The sequence below is a fragment of the Alexandromys fortis genome, unplaced genomic scaffold (assembly GCF_014885135.2).
Source record: "Alexandromys fortis isolate MF-2015 unplaced genomic scaffold, M_Fortis_MF-2015_v1.1 scaffold_1, whole genome shotgun sequence".
NCBI lineage: Eukaryota > Metazoa > Chordata > Mammalia > Rodentia > Cricetidae > Alexandromys > Alexandromys fortis.
The window spans coordinates 28,278,594-28,298,256 of record NW_026067927.1 but is presented as its reverse complement, the minus strand read 5'-3'; the positions used below and the strand labels follow the sequence as shown (position 1 = coordinate 28,298,256).

General features: G+C 46.2%; 1 protein-coding gene and 1 pseudogene across 5 annotated transcripts in view; both read left to right on the top strand.

The window, feature by feature from the left end:
* Kif13a (kinesin family member 13A) overlaps positions 1–19,663 on the top strand; it is a 168,984-nt gene that overhangs the window by 100,027 nt on the left and 49,294 nt on the right. For all 5 annotated transcript variants that reach the window (XM_050143834.1, XM_050143831.1, XM_050143832.1 and 2 more), the window contains 7 exons: positions 7,365–7,476; positions 8,024–8,236; positions 9,078–9,188; positions 10,308–10,442; positions 13,970–14,100; positions 15,751–15,837; positions 15,940–16,106. In XM_050143834.1, the coding sequence (XP_049999791.1) occupies positions 7,365–7,476; positions 8,024–8,236; positions 9,078–9,188; positions 10,308–10,442; positions 13,970–14,100; positions 15,751–15,837; positions 15,940–16,106 (956 nt within the window). The remainder of the gene's footprint in view (positions 1–7,364; positions 7,477–8,023; positions 8,237–9,077; positions 9,189–10,307; positions 10,443–13,969; positions 14,101–15,750; positions 15,838–15,939; positions 16,107–19,663) is intronic.
* Positions 4,893–5,470, top strand: LOC126502651 (10 kDa heat shock protein, mitochondrial-like; annotated as a pseudogene).

Below are 19,663 nucleotides of genomic sequence, written 5' to 3'. Positions count from 1 at the left end.
CCAAGTGGTACAATGCCTATGTGTGGTCCCCAGCTCAGGGTGGCTGTAGTAACAGTTACTTTTATCGTCACTTTGATTGTAACTGACTAAGGTGACTGAAGGGAGGGAACAGCATATGTGGGCCCATAGTGAAAAGTCCTTCGTGGCGGAAAGCATGGGGACAGGAGTTGTCCCCTGGCTGTGGCTATGGGACCTGGCTCTCTATGGGATGGGTGGATCAGGATAAGTAGACAAGAGGCAGAATGCTGCCGTAAATCCCCAGAGGTTCACCTCCTAAAGGGTCACCCAGCACCACCAGCTAGGGATCAAACGTTCAACCACCTTCAAACCCAAATAGTGGTTGAACTTAGGATTTTCCAGGTTTTCTGGGACAATACAGTCTGATTCTGTACCTCCCGGCTGAGGTAAATTGATGACAAGCCGCAACTCGCTGGACAGACATATCCAACACTCGACAGTGTGCTGGGTTGCTATGCTGGGATGCCAGTTAGGGCAGGTGTGTGAACTGAATTCTTGACTCAGTGTGTCTGACTGAGGATAGCTTTATCTGGAGCTAACCCCATTTAATTCAGGGAGCACCTGCAATACAGTCTTGGGTAAACTTCAAGCCACAGTGGTATCGGACAGACCGTATCACAGAAAACCCTACCTGAGATTCCTTTGTAAAGCTGATGCTGTTTATGTATGAGGATGTAGATGAGTCTGATGGTTATTGTAAATACCACCCTAGAGTCTCCATATGTGTGGTGTGTGTGTGTGGTGTGTGTTGCTTTGCAAAGTCTGAGAGAGCATAGTGATAGGAGACAGGGGGGGACTTGGGAAGGAAGAACTCAGTCTACAGAATCCCAGTGGCTCGTGCCATGAGAAGGCACGCAGGGGGTAGTCCTCTCCAAATTGGCAGGGAAGGGGTTTTATATCCAGAAGTATGTTCAAGGGCCAGGCTGCCCAGGGTTCATCCTGCATTCACTATTTAGTAGATATGTGTATCATGGCCAAATGCCTTAGCTACTCTGCCTCATTTTCATCGTTTTAAAAGGGGAGGCTGAATAATAAAGTAATTGTAGCTGCTTCCTCGGACTGTCAAAGAGTAAATGCCATCATGTATTTAGAACAATGCCTGGTGTGTGGTTTGTACTGAATAAATACTCATTACATCAGTGCTGTTTTCTAATTAGCATAATTGCTATTATTATTCTAAGTTCTACAGAAAACAGTATGTAGCTGGTCTCTCTTCCCGCTGATGAACTATAATTTGAGGTCTTGTCCTGGACAGAACGTGACAGGCAGAAACGTGTTCAGGAGCGTGTTCCTGCAGCTTCACACTTCAGCGTCCCACTGGCGCTGAAAGTGAGAAAAGCGAGATCAACATGGCTGCACACACTGGGAGAGTCTCCCCATCTTAGGGGGTTCACCTCCCCATCATCCTGTCTGTGCCTCTGAGAAGGAGGGGCTTTGATGTGTTTCATGACAAGGGATTGCAAGAGGCCAGGATGGCCCTGCAGCTTTTCTTCCCAAGAGCCCAGAAAAGGGTGGGAAAACAGAAAGGAATAGGGTGGTGTGTGTGTGTGTGTGTGTGTGTGTGTGTGTGTGTGTGTGTGTGTGTGTGTAGGTGACCTGGATGGGCCCCCAGCAGAGGGTCCCCTGGAGTTGAAATTATGGGCAGTTGTGAGCCACCATGTGGGTGCTAGGAATTCAGCCCTGCAGCCAGTGTCTTGACCTCTGAGCCATCTCTTTAGCCCTAACCCACTGCCAGCATTCTAAGATGGGTTTTGTGTCTTCATTGGGCTGATGAGCAAACCCAGGCAGACAGTAGTCAAGTAGTTAACCTGAGGTCACTGACCCCTAGATGTGGTTCCTGGGGTTGGCTGTGGGAACGCTCCAGAGGCTGTCTGTTGTCAGCCTAGGAGAGGCTGATTCTTGGCTTCTAGCATGGATTCAAATGATGCCCCCTCCTATTTAGATACTACGCTGTTTAGAAGTCCTGTGTTGAACTCGATTACTCTGGGGCCATGTGGTAACATAGTCTAGATCCCCTAGCAACTTTTGTATTACGACCTAGGAGTTTTCTTAGCAGCCTACTCTTTCCCTGACTTACACACCAAGGTCCCTGACCAATAGAGGGTGTGGGTCTTCCTGCCCCTTTGTGGGATGAGGCCTCCGTTTTCACTGTTCTCTGTGGCTTTCAGAGTGCAGGGCTCAAAACTGGTCCTTTTGTGTCTGTTGATACAGCAGGGAGCTTAAAGACTTGTAACCTGATGTTGTTTACCTAAATGAAATGTTGTCATCTAAATGAAAGCCCATCAGATGTGAGTCATGCATGGACTCTGTGGCCATCCCCACAGTGGATGCTGGGAGTGCAGAAGGACTTGAAACACCATGATAGTCAGAATAATACCAAATTGCTGCACACTGTGAATTCTAAAACCTATGTGTGTGTTACAAGGCAAAGGGGTTTTGCAGGTGTAATTACTTTGAGAAGTAGAGATTATCCAGGTGGGCCCTATGTGTCCAGGGCTCCTTATACATGAAAGAGGGACGCGAGCAAGTGAGCCCGAGACCAGCAAGGGGTAGGAGAAGGGACTGTGAGTCAGGAATGAGGGTAGCCTGTGGAAGGAAGGAGAAAATGGAGGCTCCCTCGGGATGCAGACCCACCTATCCCTTGGCTTTAGTTTGGTGGTCCACAGTCTGGGTTTCTGACCTCCAAAGCTGTAATGCCGTGTGCGTTTAATCTGTGACATCTATGGTGATATGTGGCAGCAGGATGGTGACCCTTGAGGGAGCCTCTGGGTTAGGAGAGAAAGGGCATCACCATTCCAGAAGCAAAAGGAAGTCTTGATTTGACTAAGCCAAAACAAGATCACCCCGCTCTTATGATTTAGCCTCCAGACTATTACTCTAGACTTTTTCTACATCGATCATCTTTACTTACTCATATCCTGGATATTTTCATATTTATTATGGAGACTGTCCAAGATCCCCCCAGGGGTCCTGTAGTGTGTATATAACAAATACACAATTCTCAAAGACTCCATTCCAAGACACATGTACACTCCAGGATCTCAGATACAAACGTGAGGACACATTTTAGCACGTGCGTGGTGATGAGACGCTGCCTAGAACACAGGCTGGGTACCTGGCCTTGTGAGGTAGCGCAGGAATAGCTTTGGAGCTGTTGTGTTGGGACATAGATTGTCCCAGAAACATGTGAAGAACAGTGAGAAGCCAGCAGAGGCCAGGGACAGCTGGGGGTGGGGCCAAAATGGCCCTCCCCAAAAAGACCCCGTAATTCCCTGGTTATTCAGACCGGCTATGTGACCTTCCCTGATTTTCCTGCTCTGTAAAACGTGGCTATGGAAGCTGTCAGTCAGGTGTACATACTGTGAACATTCAGCAAGCGGTTTTTCCTAAGGTGCTTACAACAGTGGCTGGCACACAGGAAGCCGAGCGTGTGCTAACAATGTTTAATATGATGAAACTGTTCATAGTCCCACAAATGGCTTTCTAAGCTTCATGATCAGTGACCGGCCGGATGCTAACGCTAAAGAAATCGCTGATGTGCTTCCTAAATGCACTCTCAGCCTCTCGCCCGGCTTCTTCATATGCAGCATTAATGATCCTCTTAAGCAGGCCTGTCAGCAGCCTCACGGGGACATCAGTGTCCGCTAATGGGCTGCAGATTCAGGGGCTTCACCCCTCCCAAAGCTCCTGGGTGCTTAAAGTGCAGTGCGTGGTGCTCCTTTTGTTTGAGGAATGAAGGCATCAAAGCACCAGGTGGCTGCGCTGCCCAGGAATGAGAGGGATGTAGTTCATCTGTACACATTCTTCCTGGGGTGCCAGGATGAGAAGTTGTCCATCAGAATGCCAGGCTGCAACTCCACCTGTCCAGCGAAAGGGGGACGGTGGAGCCATTTCCCTGCCACCGGGCCCTGGCTGCCTCAGTTTCTCTACGAACTGAGTTCATGGAGCGCCCTTCCTAAGGCTTCCCCACAGACTCCTACCATGGTTTCCTTACATTCTCAACCTTGACTACTCCCTAGGTGGCAGTAGTGCATACATCATGTGCAAGATGCCTCGATTGGTCCCCAATTCTGCAAAACTATATAATAACAATAATAATAATAACAATAATAATAATAAATCTTCATTTTTTTCCTCTTGGATACTTTACCTGGTTCATGTTCATTTTCTTATGGGAGGGCTGAGCCACAGGCCAGCTGCCCAGGAGTTCGAGCCTTCTCCTGACTGCCTGTCCTCTTCCTGACTCCTCAGAATGACTGTTGCATAGTCTGTGTTGTGGTCCTACATTGCTTCCCATGTAGTTTTAAGAGGTCTGGCTTCTGTGATGGCTCGCAGTTGGTCACTGTCAATGTCAAAGTGGACAGTGTGAAGGTGGGCATGGCCACTTTCTCCCACTGCTCTGGGCTTCCCTCTCCCGGGCAGATTCCTAGAATGACTGTTCAAGTTCTACAGGGCTCTGCATCTTCAGGCCCTTGTTTCCAGAAAAAATTTGCAAAGCTTTTTAGCTTTCTTTTTATTTATTCTTTGTGTCTTTCACATCATGCATCTCCTTCCCATTCATTTCCTGGTTTCCTGTCTACCCTCTGCTCTGGCACACACACACACACCCAAAAAAAGTAAAATAAAATTTAAGAAAATAAAAGGGAAAATCCCATTATGGAAGCTGTAGTGTGACACGGTGAGTCACCTTTGCAAAACTTTCTGACCCACCCTTCCACTGAACTTCTTAGCAGCTCCTGGGCCAGGTGCTCTGCTGATCCTGCGAGCTGTCTCAACTGCCTTTGCACTCATATTGAGCTTGTATAAGAAAACCCTGAGGACTCTCCTTGCTGCGGCGACCTGAGCGCAGAGTCTGAGCTGTGGTGCAGCTAGTCATGGCTGGGCAAGCTTTCAGAGTTCCTCCCACTCTTTGACAGAGGATTGGTTGAAAGGAGTGCCGCCGAAACTGTGACCAAAGGTGGCATTAGGCTTCCAGAAGAGTCTCAAGGAAAAGCATTGCAAGCAACAGTAGTGGCTGTGGGATGGGGCACGAAAGGAAAGGGTGGAGAGATTCCTCCTATCAGGGTGGAAGCTGGAGACACAGTTTTCCTCCAAGAATATGGAGGCACCAATTCTAGACGGCAAGATTGTTTCTTATGTAGAGAGGATGACATTCTCGGAAAGTCTGTGGACTGAGATCACTGTTGAAATGGTGTCACATGAAGTTGCCCGTTTCACTGACATTCTGAACTCCTCCTCGTGTAAATAATGTCCGAGCCTCCCTTTTATAATAAACTGATGCTGCCTACACCAATGACATCCATCGTCTCTGCAGTGTAGTTTTGCTGTACTGTTATAAACACTTCCAAATAAAATAATATAAATGAAAAAAAGAAAATCTCTCCAATTTGTTTTTTGTCTAACATAATTTCCAAGGCATAAAATAAATATAAAATTAATAGCAAGAAATAAGTAATCAGAGAAGAAGTGCCCATTAAAATGATGTATAACTTTAAACACACCCCCTAAGAATGTATTCCAGTATCAAACACCAAATTTCAACAATGCAAAAGTCTACTTGCTGGGGAAGAATTCAGATGATTAAAGTTTTATGGAATAGAAGAAAGGAAAAAAAATGGAAATGCAACTCAAATTCTTCCCTTCATCCATTATATTTTACTATGGCAACTTTTATTCTGCTTTTGATCCTCCCTAGTTTGTTTTGTCTTTTAAAGTTATTTAATTTATTTATGTGTCTGTGTCTGTGCGTGGCCCTGTGAGTGCAGTTGCCCCAGAGGCCAAAAGAGGGCGTAGTTATGAGTCTCCTACCATGGGTGCTAGAATTCTAGAGGCAGATTCTTTGCAGGAGAGCAAGCACTTAGCTACTGAGTGATCTCTCTAGCCCCTATTTGTCTTCTTTTGTATCCCAACTTCTCTATTATTATTCTGGTAGGTTTTTAATTCTAAGTACTTTTACAAGGTTTGAGAGGAGACTGTGGGTGGAACTCCAGTAGAACAGCTCAGGAGACCACCAAAGAACCCAATGAACACAAAGCCAGGGCTGTTTATAAATGGTCCCCCAACCTAAGGTTCTTCCTTCCTCTGCAGTTAGCCCCTCCCACTTCCCATCCTGCTAAAGAACTGTAAGAGGTCTAAAGATTAGGAGTTTCCTAACAGCAGAGTAGGGGACAGGTGGGATTAAAAAGAACTCTGGAATAAGTGTTCAACTTCTGACATTGAGCAACACCTGCTGCCCCTGTCCCCGTCCCCACGACTGCCTTTCACTGCCAGCTTGAGACAGCGCTCGTTCAAACCACGGCACAAGTTAAGCTTCAAAGCACCGAAGTGTTTTTCAGAAAGCAGCTTGTATCGGATGGCCAGGAAAGCTTGTCAAGTACAGGTGGCTGAGTCCTGCTGGAGTCCGTCCTTCCGCGTGGTGGGGTGGGGCCTGAGAGTCTGCATTTCTGACAAGTTCCCGAAGACGGCTATGATCGAGGTCCCAGGACTGTGCTTTGTTAGTGATAAGTCCAGACAGCTCAGCATGGTGTCTAAGAATGTGGATGTCCTTGGGTATTGTCGGCTGCAAGGTCTCGAAATTGTGTGTGTGTGTGTGTGTGTGTGTGTGTGTGTGTGTGAGAGAGAGAGAGAGAGAGAGAGAGAGAGAGAGAGAGATGTGTGTGTGTGCATGAGCGTGCATGTATGTGTGTGTGTGTGTGTGAGAGAGAGAGAGACAGAGAGAGAGAGAGAGAGAAAGGGAGAGAGAGAGACAGAGACAGAGAGAGAGAAAGACAGAGAGAGAGAGAGAGACTCTGAGAGACCTTTGATGCAGTAGTTCTGTGCGAAGGCTTCTGCGATTTCCTTAAAAGCCCTCGAGTTTTACCCATGGTCCTCTGAGTCTGAAAGCAAGGCCTGGTGCTGGGCTCTGCTTGCACAGGTCTTAGCTTTTGAGAAGCTGTGGTAACCCTGTGCTGAATCCCGTCCCCAGCTTTAAACACTAAGTTTAAAGGGGGTGTCTGCAAGAGCAGAGGTATAATGGTCCAGAGTTGACCTGAAGCTTAAGTAATCCAGACCTTAATATTTGGAGTGAATTAGTACTTTCTAGTATGATTTTATAATTGCATGTTTAAAATGTACGTTTTATAAAGTCTGCAGTGAAGCATACTATTTTCTTATAAAAATTCTAAATTAATTATTTTATGTTAATAGGTTACCTTTTTCTTTGTTTTGGGCTTCTGGGAAAATTATTGCAGACATCGCTGACTGTCGACTTGCTCGCTCTGCGTATTTTATTCTCACTTTCTAGAAAGATTGTTATTGTATGAAAACAAGCTCGCCACAAAGCTTAGTTTCCTTCTTTTTTGTGGCAGATCGCTTACAACCTTGGGATTGGTTATATCATCGCTTGCCGACCAGGCCGCTGGCAAAGGCAAAAACAAATTCGTGCCTTATCGAGATTCCGTTCTCACTTGGCTTCTTAAGGTACGTTGTTGACTTGGGATCGTTTTTTTTTGGTTTGTTTGTTTTTTGTCTAAACCTCGCTGTTTCCCACGTGAAACTGTGAAAGGAGCGTGCAGAGCTACCGAAGCACACGCAGCACCGTCACCCTAGTTCTTAGTGACACGCCAAGAACATGATTTTGTAGGGAGGGCTCACCAGGTAAGATCATTTGCTTGAGTACGCATGAGAACACGAGTTCAAATCCCCAGCACAGAGAAGTGACAGAGAAAGACATCCGACATCTTTTTCTTTTATCTTCATGTTCATGCCCATGCACACGCACATGTACACACGTGCTACACAACAGCATACATACACAAACTAACACTACTTATTGTTTCTATTCTATTATAGTGACATTTGTCAGGTATTGTTTATTGTTATAAATATAACAGGCCATGTTTCATCTTCTTATAAAATTATGTGAAAAATACTAACACATTTTCACATTGCATTTTGTTTTTCACCAAGAACAAAGTCACGTGTGGATATTTCCTCTTTGGTCACGTCTATCTGAAATCCTTTACAGGACAACTTAGGGGGGAACAGCCAGACCTCCATGATAGCCACCATCAGCCCGGCAGCGGACAATTACGAGGAGACGCTGTCCACACTGAGATACGCAGACCGAGCTAAGAGGATCGTGAACCACGCTGTAGTGAATGAGGACCCCAATGCTAAAGTCATCCGGGAACTGCGAGAGGAAGTGGAGAAACTGAGGGAGCAGCTCTCACAGGCTGAGGTAACGTCAGTCTGACGTGCCCAGTTCCTGAAGTCCCCTGACTGGGGTGTCTGGTGGCTGAGGGCTGTGTGGTTCACCCTTTCAGTGTGTGCAGGCGTCTGCTCTGGGCTGAGAAGCATTGTGAAGAACCACATAACTCACACCAGTTCTTGCCCTAGCCGTCTTCCGGCAAGAAGGGAAGTGAGGTCATTCCTGTCACTACCTAATTGTTGGCTTCAGCCCTTCACTTGGCCCCTGAACTTCCAGTGGGAAATCCTAGGAACAGTGTGTGTGTTTAATTGATGCTGTAGATTGTTTCCATGAGACTTTCACAGATGTTGGATCTCCTTTCCTTAGCCTTGGAGCCTGGGTCTTGTGGATGGGCACCAGTCTGCATATGGTCCTAACTGGCTACTGTAGCTACGGGATATGTATGGATGACATTATTGATTTCTGCCTTACTGACAGATAAATCTGCTTAAATAACCTTTTTCCTACTTAGATATTTCAGAGATAAACTTTAGCTTTTTTTCCCAGTCTTTTTGTTTAAAGAGAAACACGATGTCCTCTTCCGTTTATTTTGATTAGCAGAATTCCAAGGCCCACGCTGACAGTGCGTGACTTAATCGTTTCTGAAAGTCTATTAATACTTGTTGAGGGAGAGCATATGGCTGCTGAGATGTAGCCCATAGCTGTATAGAACATGCATAGAGCTGCATAGAAAATGCATAGAGCTGCACACAGAATGGGCAGGGCCCTGTGTCCAAACTCCAATACCACAGGCAAGGGTACCATTCTATATGCACCGTATATAATGTCAGAAAGATTTTGAAAGCTGGTGTCTCTGGTCTTGTTTTTAAAGGCCATGAAGGCCCCGGAGCTGAAGGAGAAGCTTGAAGAATCTGAGAAACTGATAAAGGAGCTAACAGTGACATGGGAAGAGAAGCTGAGGAAAACGGAAGAGATCGCACAGGTGGGCTGATGAGGTAGCCTGAAACACTAAGGTCTCCTTCCTGATGTCCGCTAGTCAGACGCTTGCCTCCTCCAAAACCATCCAGGGCCCCGTTCTTTCTGCCGAGCTCATTTTAAAGCCCCAACTTCACATCTCCCACCAGTCTGTATATGGTCCTGTGCTGCTGGAATACTCTGTTGAATAAGCAAGACTGGGGGGGCGGGGGGAAGGACTGTCATTTCTGTTCCTCATATGATCTAAGGTCCACATTGTGATTCTGTTTTTCTTTAGATCACTTGGCAGAGTAGGGCATTCAGAAACTCTGACTGGCAGAAAGTCGTAAGACATACAACACAATAGGTTTTCACCATTTGACTCTGTGTGCTTCTTAGAAGATTCTATATGAACATTTAGTAGCATAGACCTTGCGACAAGGGGTAATACAGCAGGAGCGTGTGTTTGGGGTCACTCCACACTGCATTGCATGGGCATTTTAGGTCTACTCACACTGTCCCCAGATCTCACTACCACGTGTTTTCATGAGAAAAGGACTTTGTTGTATTAGCTCTTGTGTTCCCAGCCATCGATCAGTACCCACCACGCTCTAAACTACCGTTAAGTCTTACATGGACAGGTGGACTCAAAGCCCGTGACGACAGGGTCTCTACCTGTTCTTCCAGCTCCTACAGCTTCCCTCATTTGCTAGGAGTTCTTGGCTCCTGAAATTATCCTCTCTGCCCAGAATCCGGCTCTGCTTTCCTGTGACCACTACTCAAGCAACTGCTCTTGCTTCTTGCTATGAAAATTCATCTCCAAATGCCCCTCCTCGGAAAGCATGCAGCCCTCTGCAGCCCTCTGCAGCCCTCTGCAGCCCTCTGCAGCCCTCCATGGCACACCGCTATTCTTTCGCATTCTAGTTACGCGGGCTTGTCCTTTTCCCCAGACACTGTGTGTGACTCACGCTGGGTGCCCTATGACAGACAGTGCCATGTCCTAGGCGCTTAGCAAACTTAGTCGAGCCGAGTAGAATGTGTCACCTCTTTGGCACTGTCCCCAGAAACGGTGACTTATTCTTTCCGTGGATGCATCTTGGGAATCGAACAACAGAGTGTCCCTGCTTTTGTCCGTTTCCATGCCCAGGAGAGACAGCGGCAGCTGGAGAGCATGGGCATCTCCCTGGAGACCTCCGGGATCAAGGTGGGGGATGACAAGTGCTACCTTGTCAACCTGAACGCGGACCCCGCCCTCAATGAGCTTCTGGTTTACTATTTAAAGGTGAGTATGTCTGATCAGCAGACCCCTGCCATCCCGTATCATCCCAGCAGAACTCGGATGCCTGGTCTCGTGTTTTTGCTTTTTGTACCCAGCTTCACCCCGAGTAGAAAGACCATGGACAGTGCAATTCTACATCACCAATCACCGAAAATAACTTTTGTTTCGCCTGATGCCCTTGAGTACAGGCTGCAGAGGGACACAAATGGACAACTCAGGGTACACCTGTTGGAGGAGGTCCCACCTGTAAGATGACAGAGTTCTGAGGTGTTTGGGGGTCTAAGAGGTCATAGAGAGTCTTCATTGTAACACTAAGGAGCTCTCAAGACCCACACAAGCCTAGAGAGACCCTAGGCTAGATTCAAGAGCGGAGCTCTTCCAAGTCTCAAGTCTGCCTTAGCTCTGACCCCATGATCAGGAAAGGACTTTTGTCCTATGATCCTTCATTTAAGGCCTTTTAGCATTGGTCCCGTGGCTTTGGTGTGCACTGACCATGCTGGGGACATCTCTGCAGTAGATTTCCAAATGCCCTGGGGTTAGATCCCATGCACATTCTTTGAAAGTATTAAGGACTCCAGTGCATGTTTGTGTGCCTAGGTTATAGCCATCAGTCTGGACGGTGTTTAGATTGGGGGTACTGGAGCACAGACACACAGCTATTACTTTCAGAGCCGCCTCACCACTGGCCAGGTGCCTGCCGAAGCCCTGCCATTCATGCATGGTAAAACGCGAAAGCTGGAACAAACGACCATGTTTTTCCTAAAGTAGTTTTTAAAAATTATTTATTACTTTATTTTATGTGCATTGGTGTTTTGCCTACATGTACATTTGTGTGAGGGTGCCAGAACCCCTGGAACTGGAGTTACAGACAGTTGTGAGCTGCAATGTGGGTGCTGGAAATTGAACCCAGGTCGTCTGGAAGAGCAGTCAGTGTTCTTAACCTCTGAGCTACCCCTCCAGTCCCCTAAAGTATTTGGACCTCATGAGTCTCCAGAAATGTCAGAGAGAGGCCAAGGGTTCTTTGGCTACATTTGCAGAACTACTGGCCAATTTTATTAAGCAAGAAATGGGACATCCAAGCCAGGTGTGGTAGCACATGCCTATAATCTCAGTATGTGCGAGGCGTAGGCCAGAAGGATTGGGAGTTTAAACTCAATCTCCAGTACATAACAAGTTCAAGGCCACACTGGGCTATATGGGACCCTATCCTGAAGGGAAGGGGAGGGGAGGGGAGATAGTTGAAATAGGACACTTGATTGCATTCGTGCAAGGTGCCCCAACTGACAAAGGGAATTCAGTTGCCTATCAAAACACGTTTAACTATAACATACACAGAGAGAGTGTGCATGTTATGGTAGTTTATTTATATGCCAGAAGAAGGCATTGGGTCCCATTATAGATATTTGTGAGCTACCATGTGGTTTCTGGGAATTGAACTCAAAACCTCTGGAAGAGCAGCTAGGGCTCTTAGCAGCTGAGCCATCTCTCCAGCCCCCTGTTACGGTAGTTGAATATTAAAATGATGGTCAAGGATTGGGTACCTGGAGTCTTCTTAAATTTATTTGACTTGTTTTTATTTATGGGTATATATGTATGCCTGCTTGTCTCTGTGTGTACAACATGCATTTAGTGCCCACAGAGGCCAGAAGAGGATATCAGGTCCCCAGAACTGGAGTCACAGGTAGTTGTAAGCCACTATATGGGTTCTGGGAACCCAAGCCACATCTTCTTCAAGAACACCTTGGTAAGGATTTTGATCCCCTGGGAGTATATAATATGCTGTGGAGAATGAACTAGAATTGAAGCAGGGAACCTCAGTCTCCTATGATCTTTTTCCTTCCACTTTTTTCAGAGGTATAAACGTGGTACAGCTAGCCCTTGACCTAACAAGGCCCCATGAGTCAACTTGGGATTTGTTATTTAGGGAGAGCTAATTTTTTCTGATCCTGGTTTGTAAACCCAGGATCTGTGTGTGGAAGGCAAGTGCTGTGCTACAGAACTGTATCCCTAACCACTGATATCTTCATTCGAAAGACCTAGCCTTGTGTTTTCTCCATTGCATACAGAAGTAATGCCACAGTGATTAAATAATTTGTAGAGCAATATAGGAAGATGCTCTGTGAATGAGCAGGGGTGCACAGCAACTGAGTCTCCAGAGAGATTCTAAGACTCAAGATCTTTAAAACTACATGGATTTGTACATCATATAACCACAGGCTTCACCACTGTATGGAATGTCGACATTAGAAATGTTGACAAGTGTGTGTCTGTCTGTCTGTGCAGGCACATGCATGTGCACATGTGCAAACACACATGCACACACACGTCAAGATTAATGTCATGTCTTCATCAATTACTTTCTGCCTTAGTTTTTGGAATGGGGTGAAAACACTGAATCCAAAGCCTACTGATACTGGCTGCAAAGCCCCAGGGAATACCTTCTCTGCCTCCTCAACATCAGGATGGAAGGCAAAACCACCATGTCTGACTTTTTGTATAGATAGATACTGGGGTCATCTTTACCAACTGAGCCATGTCCCCAGCCCTAAGGTGGGAAGGAAGGATGCTGAGGTAAAATTAACCACAAGACTGCCTTTTAGTGGTTCTGAAATGGAGTCCTTTTAAAAAGAATCCAGTCAAATAGGTTGAATAAATAATACTGTCTTAGTTTTGTTAAAAAAAAAAAAAGAGGGCAAGAGAAAGGAAAGGAAGGAAGGAAAGAAAGAAAAAGAAAGAAAGGAGGAGAGAAAGAGAAATAGAGGCTTAGGATGAAATGGCATGCTGGTACCCACTCAAATAGTAAAAATTCAATCTAGAATTAGAATTCAATGTCTGCTATAGCTATGTCCAATTTTCTTATGTTTTAAAATGATAACCATTGTTGATACAGGAGCTGGTTTTGATAGGGTTTTAAACATTTTTTTTTTCTTTGGTGCTCTTGTTTGGTTGGTTTTGGTTTGAGGGTTTTTTGAGGTTTTTTTTGAGACAGGATTTCTCTGTGTAGCCCTGGCTGTCCTAGAACTCTGTAGACCAGGCTGGCCTTGAGCTCAGAGACCCGCCTACCTCTGCCTCCTGAGTGCTGGGATTAAAGGTGTGTACTACCACTGCCCAGCTGAATTTAAAAATTTTTAAAAAGTTGTTTCTAGGTAAGATTTTAGCTTAAGAAAATTATTACTGCATCCATCCACCCATCCATCCATCCATCTATCCACCTACCTACCTACCAGCCTACCAATCTATTTATCTATCTGTGGAGGGCATGCGCTTGGCCGCAGCATGTAAATGGAGTCAGAGGACTATTTTTCTTCCACCATACAGGTCTTGGAGACTGAACTCAGATTATCAGACTTGGTGACGAATGCCTTTATCCTCTGAGCCATCACACTGGCCAACGTTTTGCCTTCTGATGCTCAAGATGTGCACCTATGCCGTTTGTTTCATGCAGTCCTTGATTTATTCCAGTTGCTTGTGACCATTTCTGGTTGAGTGCCTTGTGAACTTGGTTTCTTCTCCTCAATTCTGCGTTCCAGGATCACACCCGCGTGGGTGCAGATACCTCTCAGGACATCCAGCTCTTTGGGATCGGGATTCAGCCCGAGCACTGTGAGATCGACATCGCCGCAGATGGAGACATCACTCTCACGCCAAAAGAAAATGCAAGGTAGGAGACGCCCGTGGAGGCGCCAGCCTCTCCCTTTTCTTGCTTCAATTACGTCAAAGTTAAGGATACGCCGGGTATCCTAGAGGGTTTGCTTTCTGTTTACGGGGGTGTGTTAGTTACTGTTTTCATTGCTTAACCAAATATACCTGGAAGGAAGCATTTATTTCGGTTCACAGTTTGAAAGGGTACAGTCCATATGGCTAGGAAGTCATGGTGGCAGGCAGGGCTCTTGAGAGTGACAGCAAGAGCGTGAAGCAACTGGCACCATCTGACATCAGGAAGTAGAGAGAACCAGACCCGTCCAGACACTGGGTAGCTTTATCTCCTAAAATCTGCCCCCAGGGACCCACTTCCTCCAGTGAGGCTTCACCTCCCACATTCCTCAACTTTAGGATGCAGCGCCACCCACTGGAGATCTGCTGTTCTAGAACAGGAGCCTGTGGGGTCTGTTCCTATCTAGTGATAGCAGTATAGAACTTTGATGAGTAATAGCGTTGTCTTAGTTAGGGTTTTCTACTGCTGTGAAGAGACACCATAACCGCATCAACTCTGACAAAGAAAACATTTCATCGAGGCCGCTTACAGTTTCAGAGATTTAGTCAGTTATCAGTATGACGGCGTGCAGGCAGATGTCCCTGGAGCTGTGAGTCCTACATCTTGCAGGCAACAGGAAGTCAACTGACAGTCACGCTGAGGGAAACTTGAGCCAAAAAAAAAACCTCAAAGCCCTCTCCCACAGTAACAGTCTTCCTCCAACAAGGCCATATACCTCCGCATAGTACCACTCCTTTTGGGGGCCATTTTCTTTCAAACCACCACCAGCATGTCTTAGGGTTTCTGTTGCTGTGAAGAGATACCATAACCGTAGCAACTCTTATAAAGAAAAAAATTTATTGGCTGACCTACAGTTCAGAGGTTCAGACCTTTATCATTATGGTGAACCATGGTGGCGTTCAGGCAGACATGGTGCTTGAGAGGTAGCTGAGAGTTCTACATCTTGGGTAGGAATAGGATGTGATCTGAGACACTGGGTGGTGTCTTGTGCATAGGCGACCTCAAAGCCCGCCTCCACAGTGACACACTTCCTCCAACAAGGCCATACCCACTCCAACAAAGCCACACCTTCTAATAGTGCCACTCCCTTTGGGGACCATATTCTTTCAAACCATCACATGGCTTTTGCTTTGTTTTACTTTGTTTGTTTGTTTGAGACAGTCTATTGTTCAGTACTGTGTACACCAGGCTAGCCCACCTGGGACCATCCAGGGATTCTGTCTCTACCTTCTTTGTCTCCATAGGAATGATAAGATGACAGATGTGTTGCTATCCCCAGCTTTATGTGATTCTGAGAATCTGAATTCAGGTCCTCACGCAAGCTTTGCCCAATGAGCTGTCTCCCCAGCTGCATTTTGTAAATGTCTGTTGACTATCCTGTAGTGATGTTTTATATCTCCATCAGAAACACAGAGTTGGGCCTCACTCTTAGGGAAGTAGGGAGACCCTTCCTGACTCATGACCGAGACTGGGTTTCTGTTACTCCTCCTTCAACGGTTTCCCAGAATACATTCATTAGAACATTCCCTGTTACTTCTTTGAATTTTGTGACTACTGTCTTCCACCCACCTAACATCTTCCTTTGTGTCCCTTCAGGTCGTGTGTAAATGGCACCCTCGTCTGCAGTACCACCCAGCTGTGGCACGGTGACAGGATCTTATGGGGAAATAACCACTTTTTTAGGTACCAGCCTCACGTTCTCTGATCTTTCCATCTGCCTTCTTTTCTGTTGTCTATTTAAGTATAAATCAAACTGATTTTATCTAATGATGAAAACCCGCACAGAATTAATTTACCTAAGAGGAAACGGCGGGACTGGCTGAGAGACTTTGAGAAAGACGCAGGTCCGGCAGAGCATGACCTGGATGCTGCAAGCGAGGCCTCCTCGGAACCAGACTACAACTACGAGTTTGCACAGATGGAGGTCATCATGAAAACCCTCAACAGCAATGGTAAGATGCTCTCTCCGGCAGCAGCAGATCTTACAGAGGCCCGCAGGGGATAAGCAGAGTCTCCCCAGAGTTTAGACACATAAAGCCAATAATTCCTTCCAGAGGCCAGCAGCAAGGAGCAGCAGTGTCAAGACAGCTCAGGGAACTCGAGTAGAACCAGAGAGTTTGCAGATGCCCCCCCCCCCCTTTGGGGAATCTCTTGTTCTCAAGCCAATCGCAATAGCATTTCCATGGTCTCAGTATTTATGAAATGGGTTTGACAGACTTTTTTTTTTAATCAAATTTTCCATCATTGATCTTGTCATTTCCTGGAAGAGTGATAAAGGTCCCCCAGGAAAATACAGATCCAGAATTCTCATAGATATGAAAGGTAATATTTACTATCAACTCAGGTGGAAATTATACTTCTGAAGAGACTTACTTGACAGGTATGCTCAAGTACCTTTGATAAAGATGACGCTTGAAGTGAAATGTTCCCAGGCTCTTTGCCTTACACCCTCTCCGCCTCCCTCACCCCCACTTCCTGTGCCAGGCTCACTCTCGCCAGTGTTAGCATCACTTGTGAAGAGCGATGCCTCCCTCCTCCACCAGTTTCGCTAAGTGGCGCTTCCCTCTGAGGCACACACACATCCTCTGTCACGGTGCAGATGATCTGATGGCCTTGGCGTCCTCAGAATTCCGTCTCCTGCTAGGTGGCTTCCCGACCGTAAGCCTGTCTGCCTGGTGGTCCTCCCCGTGGTGGTCCTACTTGAAGATCCTCTTCCCCCTCCTGTGGTTTCAGACGAAGCTGGCTCACCAACGCTGGGACAGAGGTTCTTAATTGCTGCCTTAGCATGTGGGATCCTGGCTGGCTTTCAGCGGGACCGCTGAGGGACGTTGCTTGCTGCGAGCTTTGGCAAACTCTAACAGGCAGTATTGGGATGAAACGAAGGTTTTCTACCTGACCAAAGTGCTTCTTGATCATGACTGAGCATCTCCCAACCATATTCCAACTCTGTTACCGCCCAGCTGTCCTTTTCCCCACACGCCCAGCAGCACAGGAAAATGTCCTTGGTGTTACTGCGCCTGTTACTAATGGCCTTATTACTGAAGGGAGCATGGCAGTTCAGGGCAGGGGTGCTTCCAAACGTAGCCTCCACCATTTCAGTGATCACCTAGAATCTCTAGTGTAAGAACTGACCTAAAACCCAGATCATTTGGATGGAAATGTAAAAGAGGAGCTGGGAAAATGGCTCACCAAGGGCTTGCTGTGCAGGCACAAGGACCAGCGTTCAGGTTCACAGAGCCCATATGAAAGCTGGGCGGATATGGCAGCCCATCCATCACCTTGTATGTGGGAGGTGGAAACCGGACTAGCTGACATGATGGGCCCTGGGTTTGAATGAGAGACTTCGCGTTAATATATGAAATAGCAAGCCATACAGGAAGATACTTGATGTCAGCTTAAGTTTATACATGCATGTACACATATGCACTCCCCCACACACATTTGAACATTCATATACACATGTACACATTCATACATACACAAAAAAGGATGTTTTTAGCCAGGTGGTAGTGGCACACACCTTTAATCCCAGCACTCAGGAGGTAGAGTCAGACAGATCTCTGTGAGTTCGAGGCCAGCCTGGTCTACCCAGCCAAGGCTACATAGAGAAACCCTGACTCAAAAAAAAAAAAAAAAAAAAAAAAAAAAAAAAAAAAAAAAAGAAAAGAAAAGAAAAAAAAAAGGAAGTAAAAGAAAGTCTAGCTACGGACTTTCTCATGTTTACATGTTTTTCTCAAGGGCTCAAAATAGAAATCAAACACTAATCTCTTTTCCCAATTTCTTCTGTAGCTAGCTCTAAAATAAGGAGTATTTAGGGACTGGTTAAAGGTCGTGAGGTAGTTTCTAACATCTAAGATTAGAGACTTCTCCCCCCATCCCCAAAGGCAACGTCCCTTCTATCCCAGTATGAGTCATTTCCAATGCTGTTTCTAATGCCCTCTCCTAACACCCTGTCCTCTCTGCTCCCCCAGCACTCCACCCTGTCCCCTCCCCTAGCACCTCAGTCCTATCTGCTCCTCCAGCATCCTTATCCTGTCCTTTCCCCAGCACCCCTGTCCTTTCTCTCCCGCAGCACCCTTCCTGTTCATTCCCCCATCACCCCAAAAAACAAAAACAAACAAACAAAAAACCCAACTCTTTGGTACCCTGGCCTTAGACACCAGATGCACTGAATTTTGAAATGGTTCTCTTGAGAAGAGGAAAATGAAGTGGCGGTGTGGCTCAGTGGTAGAGTGATTGCCTAGCCTTGCCTGAGGCCCTGGCTTCCTTTCTCCGAAGCAGGGAGAGAAGACAAGAAGCGCAGGGTGGGGGTAGGGGTGTCCTGGGCCAGATCATAGACGGGTTACCTTGCTAACTGGATCCATTTTATTTTAAAACATATTGGGGGTGCATCAGAGGCAGGTCCAGCAGGATGGGAGAGCGTCTCTATAGACCCGATATACTATCTGATGGCATTCTTAGATTTGGGGTTGGTGGGAGCTAGTGATCTATTAAGTTAATGATTGGGTAAAGGTTTATCTATTAGTCACAGGGTGTTCGTTCAGACACAGAGGTTGGCAAGGAATGGCTGATCCAGAGGACTAGAACTCACCCAACTGCAGCATTCCAATCTCTCCACAGTCCTGAAATTCTGACCAGCCTCTGTAGACACAGTTGCTTTCCAAGCATTTTCTTTCATAGCACCCCCTGCTGGTCAAGTTCCACATTGCGTGCATGCGGGAGCACAAATTATGTATTAATTATAGTGTCCCTTGTAGTTAGAAATCTCATTCTGAGGATCTGATATAAATGAGACTGAGTAGTGGGCAGGATAGCAGTCTTCAGGAGAGAGGGAAAGTCATTAAGAAGAAATTTCTGGATCATTACAAAGCTATTAGCTATATTAGAACCTCTTTTAAAAGAGGCTGGGTAGTGTAGCAAAGGCATCAGACTGATTGACAGGCGAGAGGAATATTGTCAGACATTCCCGCAGGCTTGGGAGATAGCTCAGTCAGTAGTTTCCTGATAAAGACCTAAGTTCAGTCTCTAGCTCCCACATTAAACAAATAAACAAAAACAACACTCCAAAAGCTAGGGGTAGTGACATGGACCTGTATTCCCAGCCCTGGAGAGGCAGAGAGGGGGGGATCCTGGGACTTGATGGACTTCCAGTCTAGACTAACTGGTGAGCCCCAGGCTAGTGAGAAACCCTGTTTCAAAACACGGGGTATGGGGCAGGGGGCTGATAAGGTGTCTCAGCAGGGTGCTTGGTAACAAGCCTGACAGTCTGAATTTGGTCCCCCAGAACATACATGGCATAAGGAAAAAGCCACCTCCTCCACACACATGTCACAATATGAATGCATGTGCACATACTAAATAAATCCATGTTTTTAAAGGTGATTTACCTCTGGCCTTCACATGTACATATCGTACAGGCATTCCCACATACAAATATGTTTACATACACACACACACACACACACACACACATATATATATATATAACCAAAATAAACTTGAAAAATAA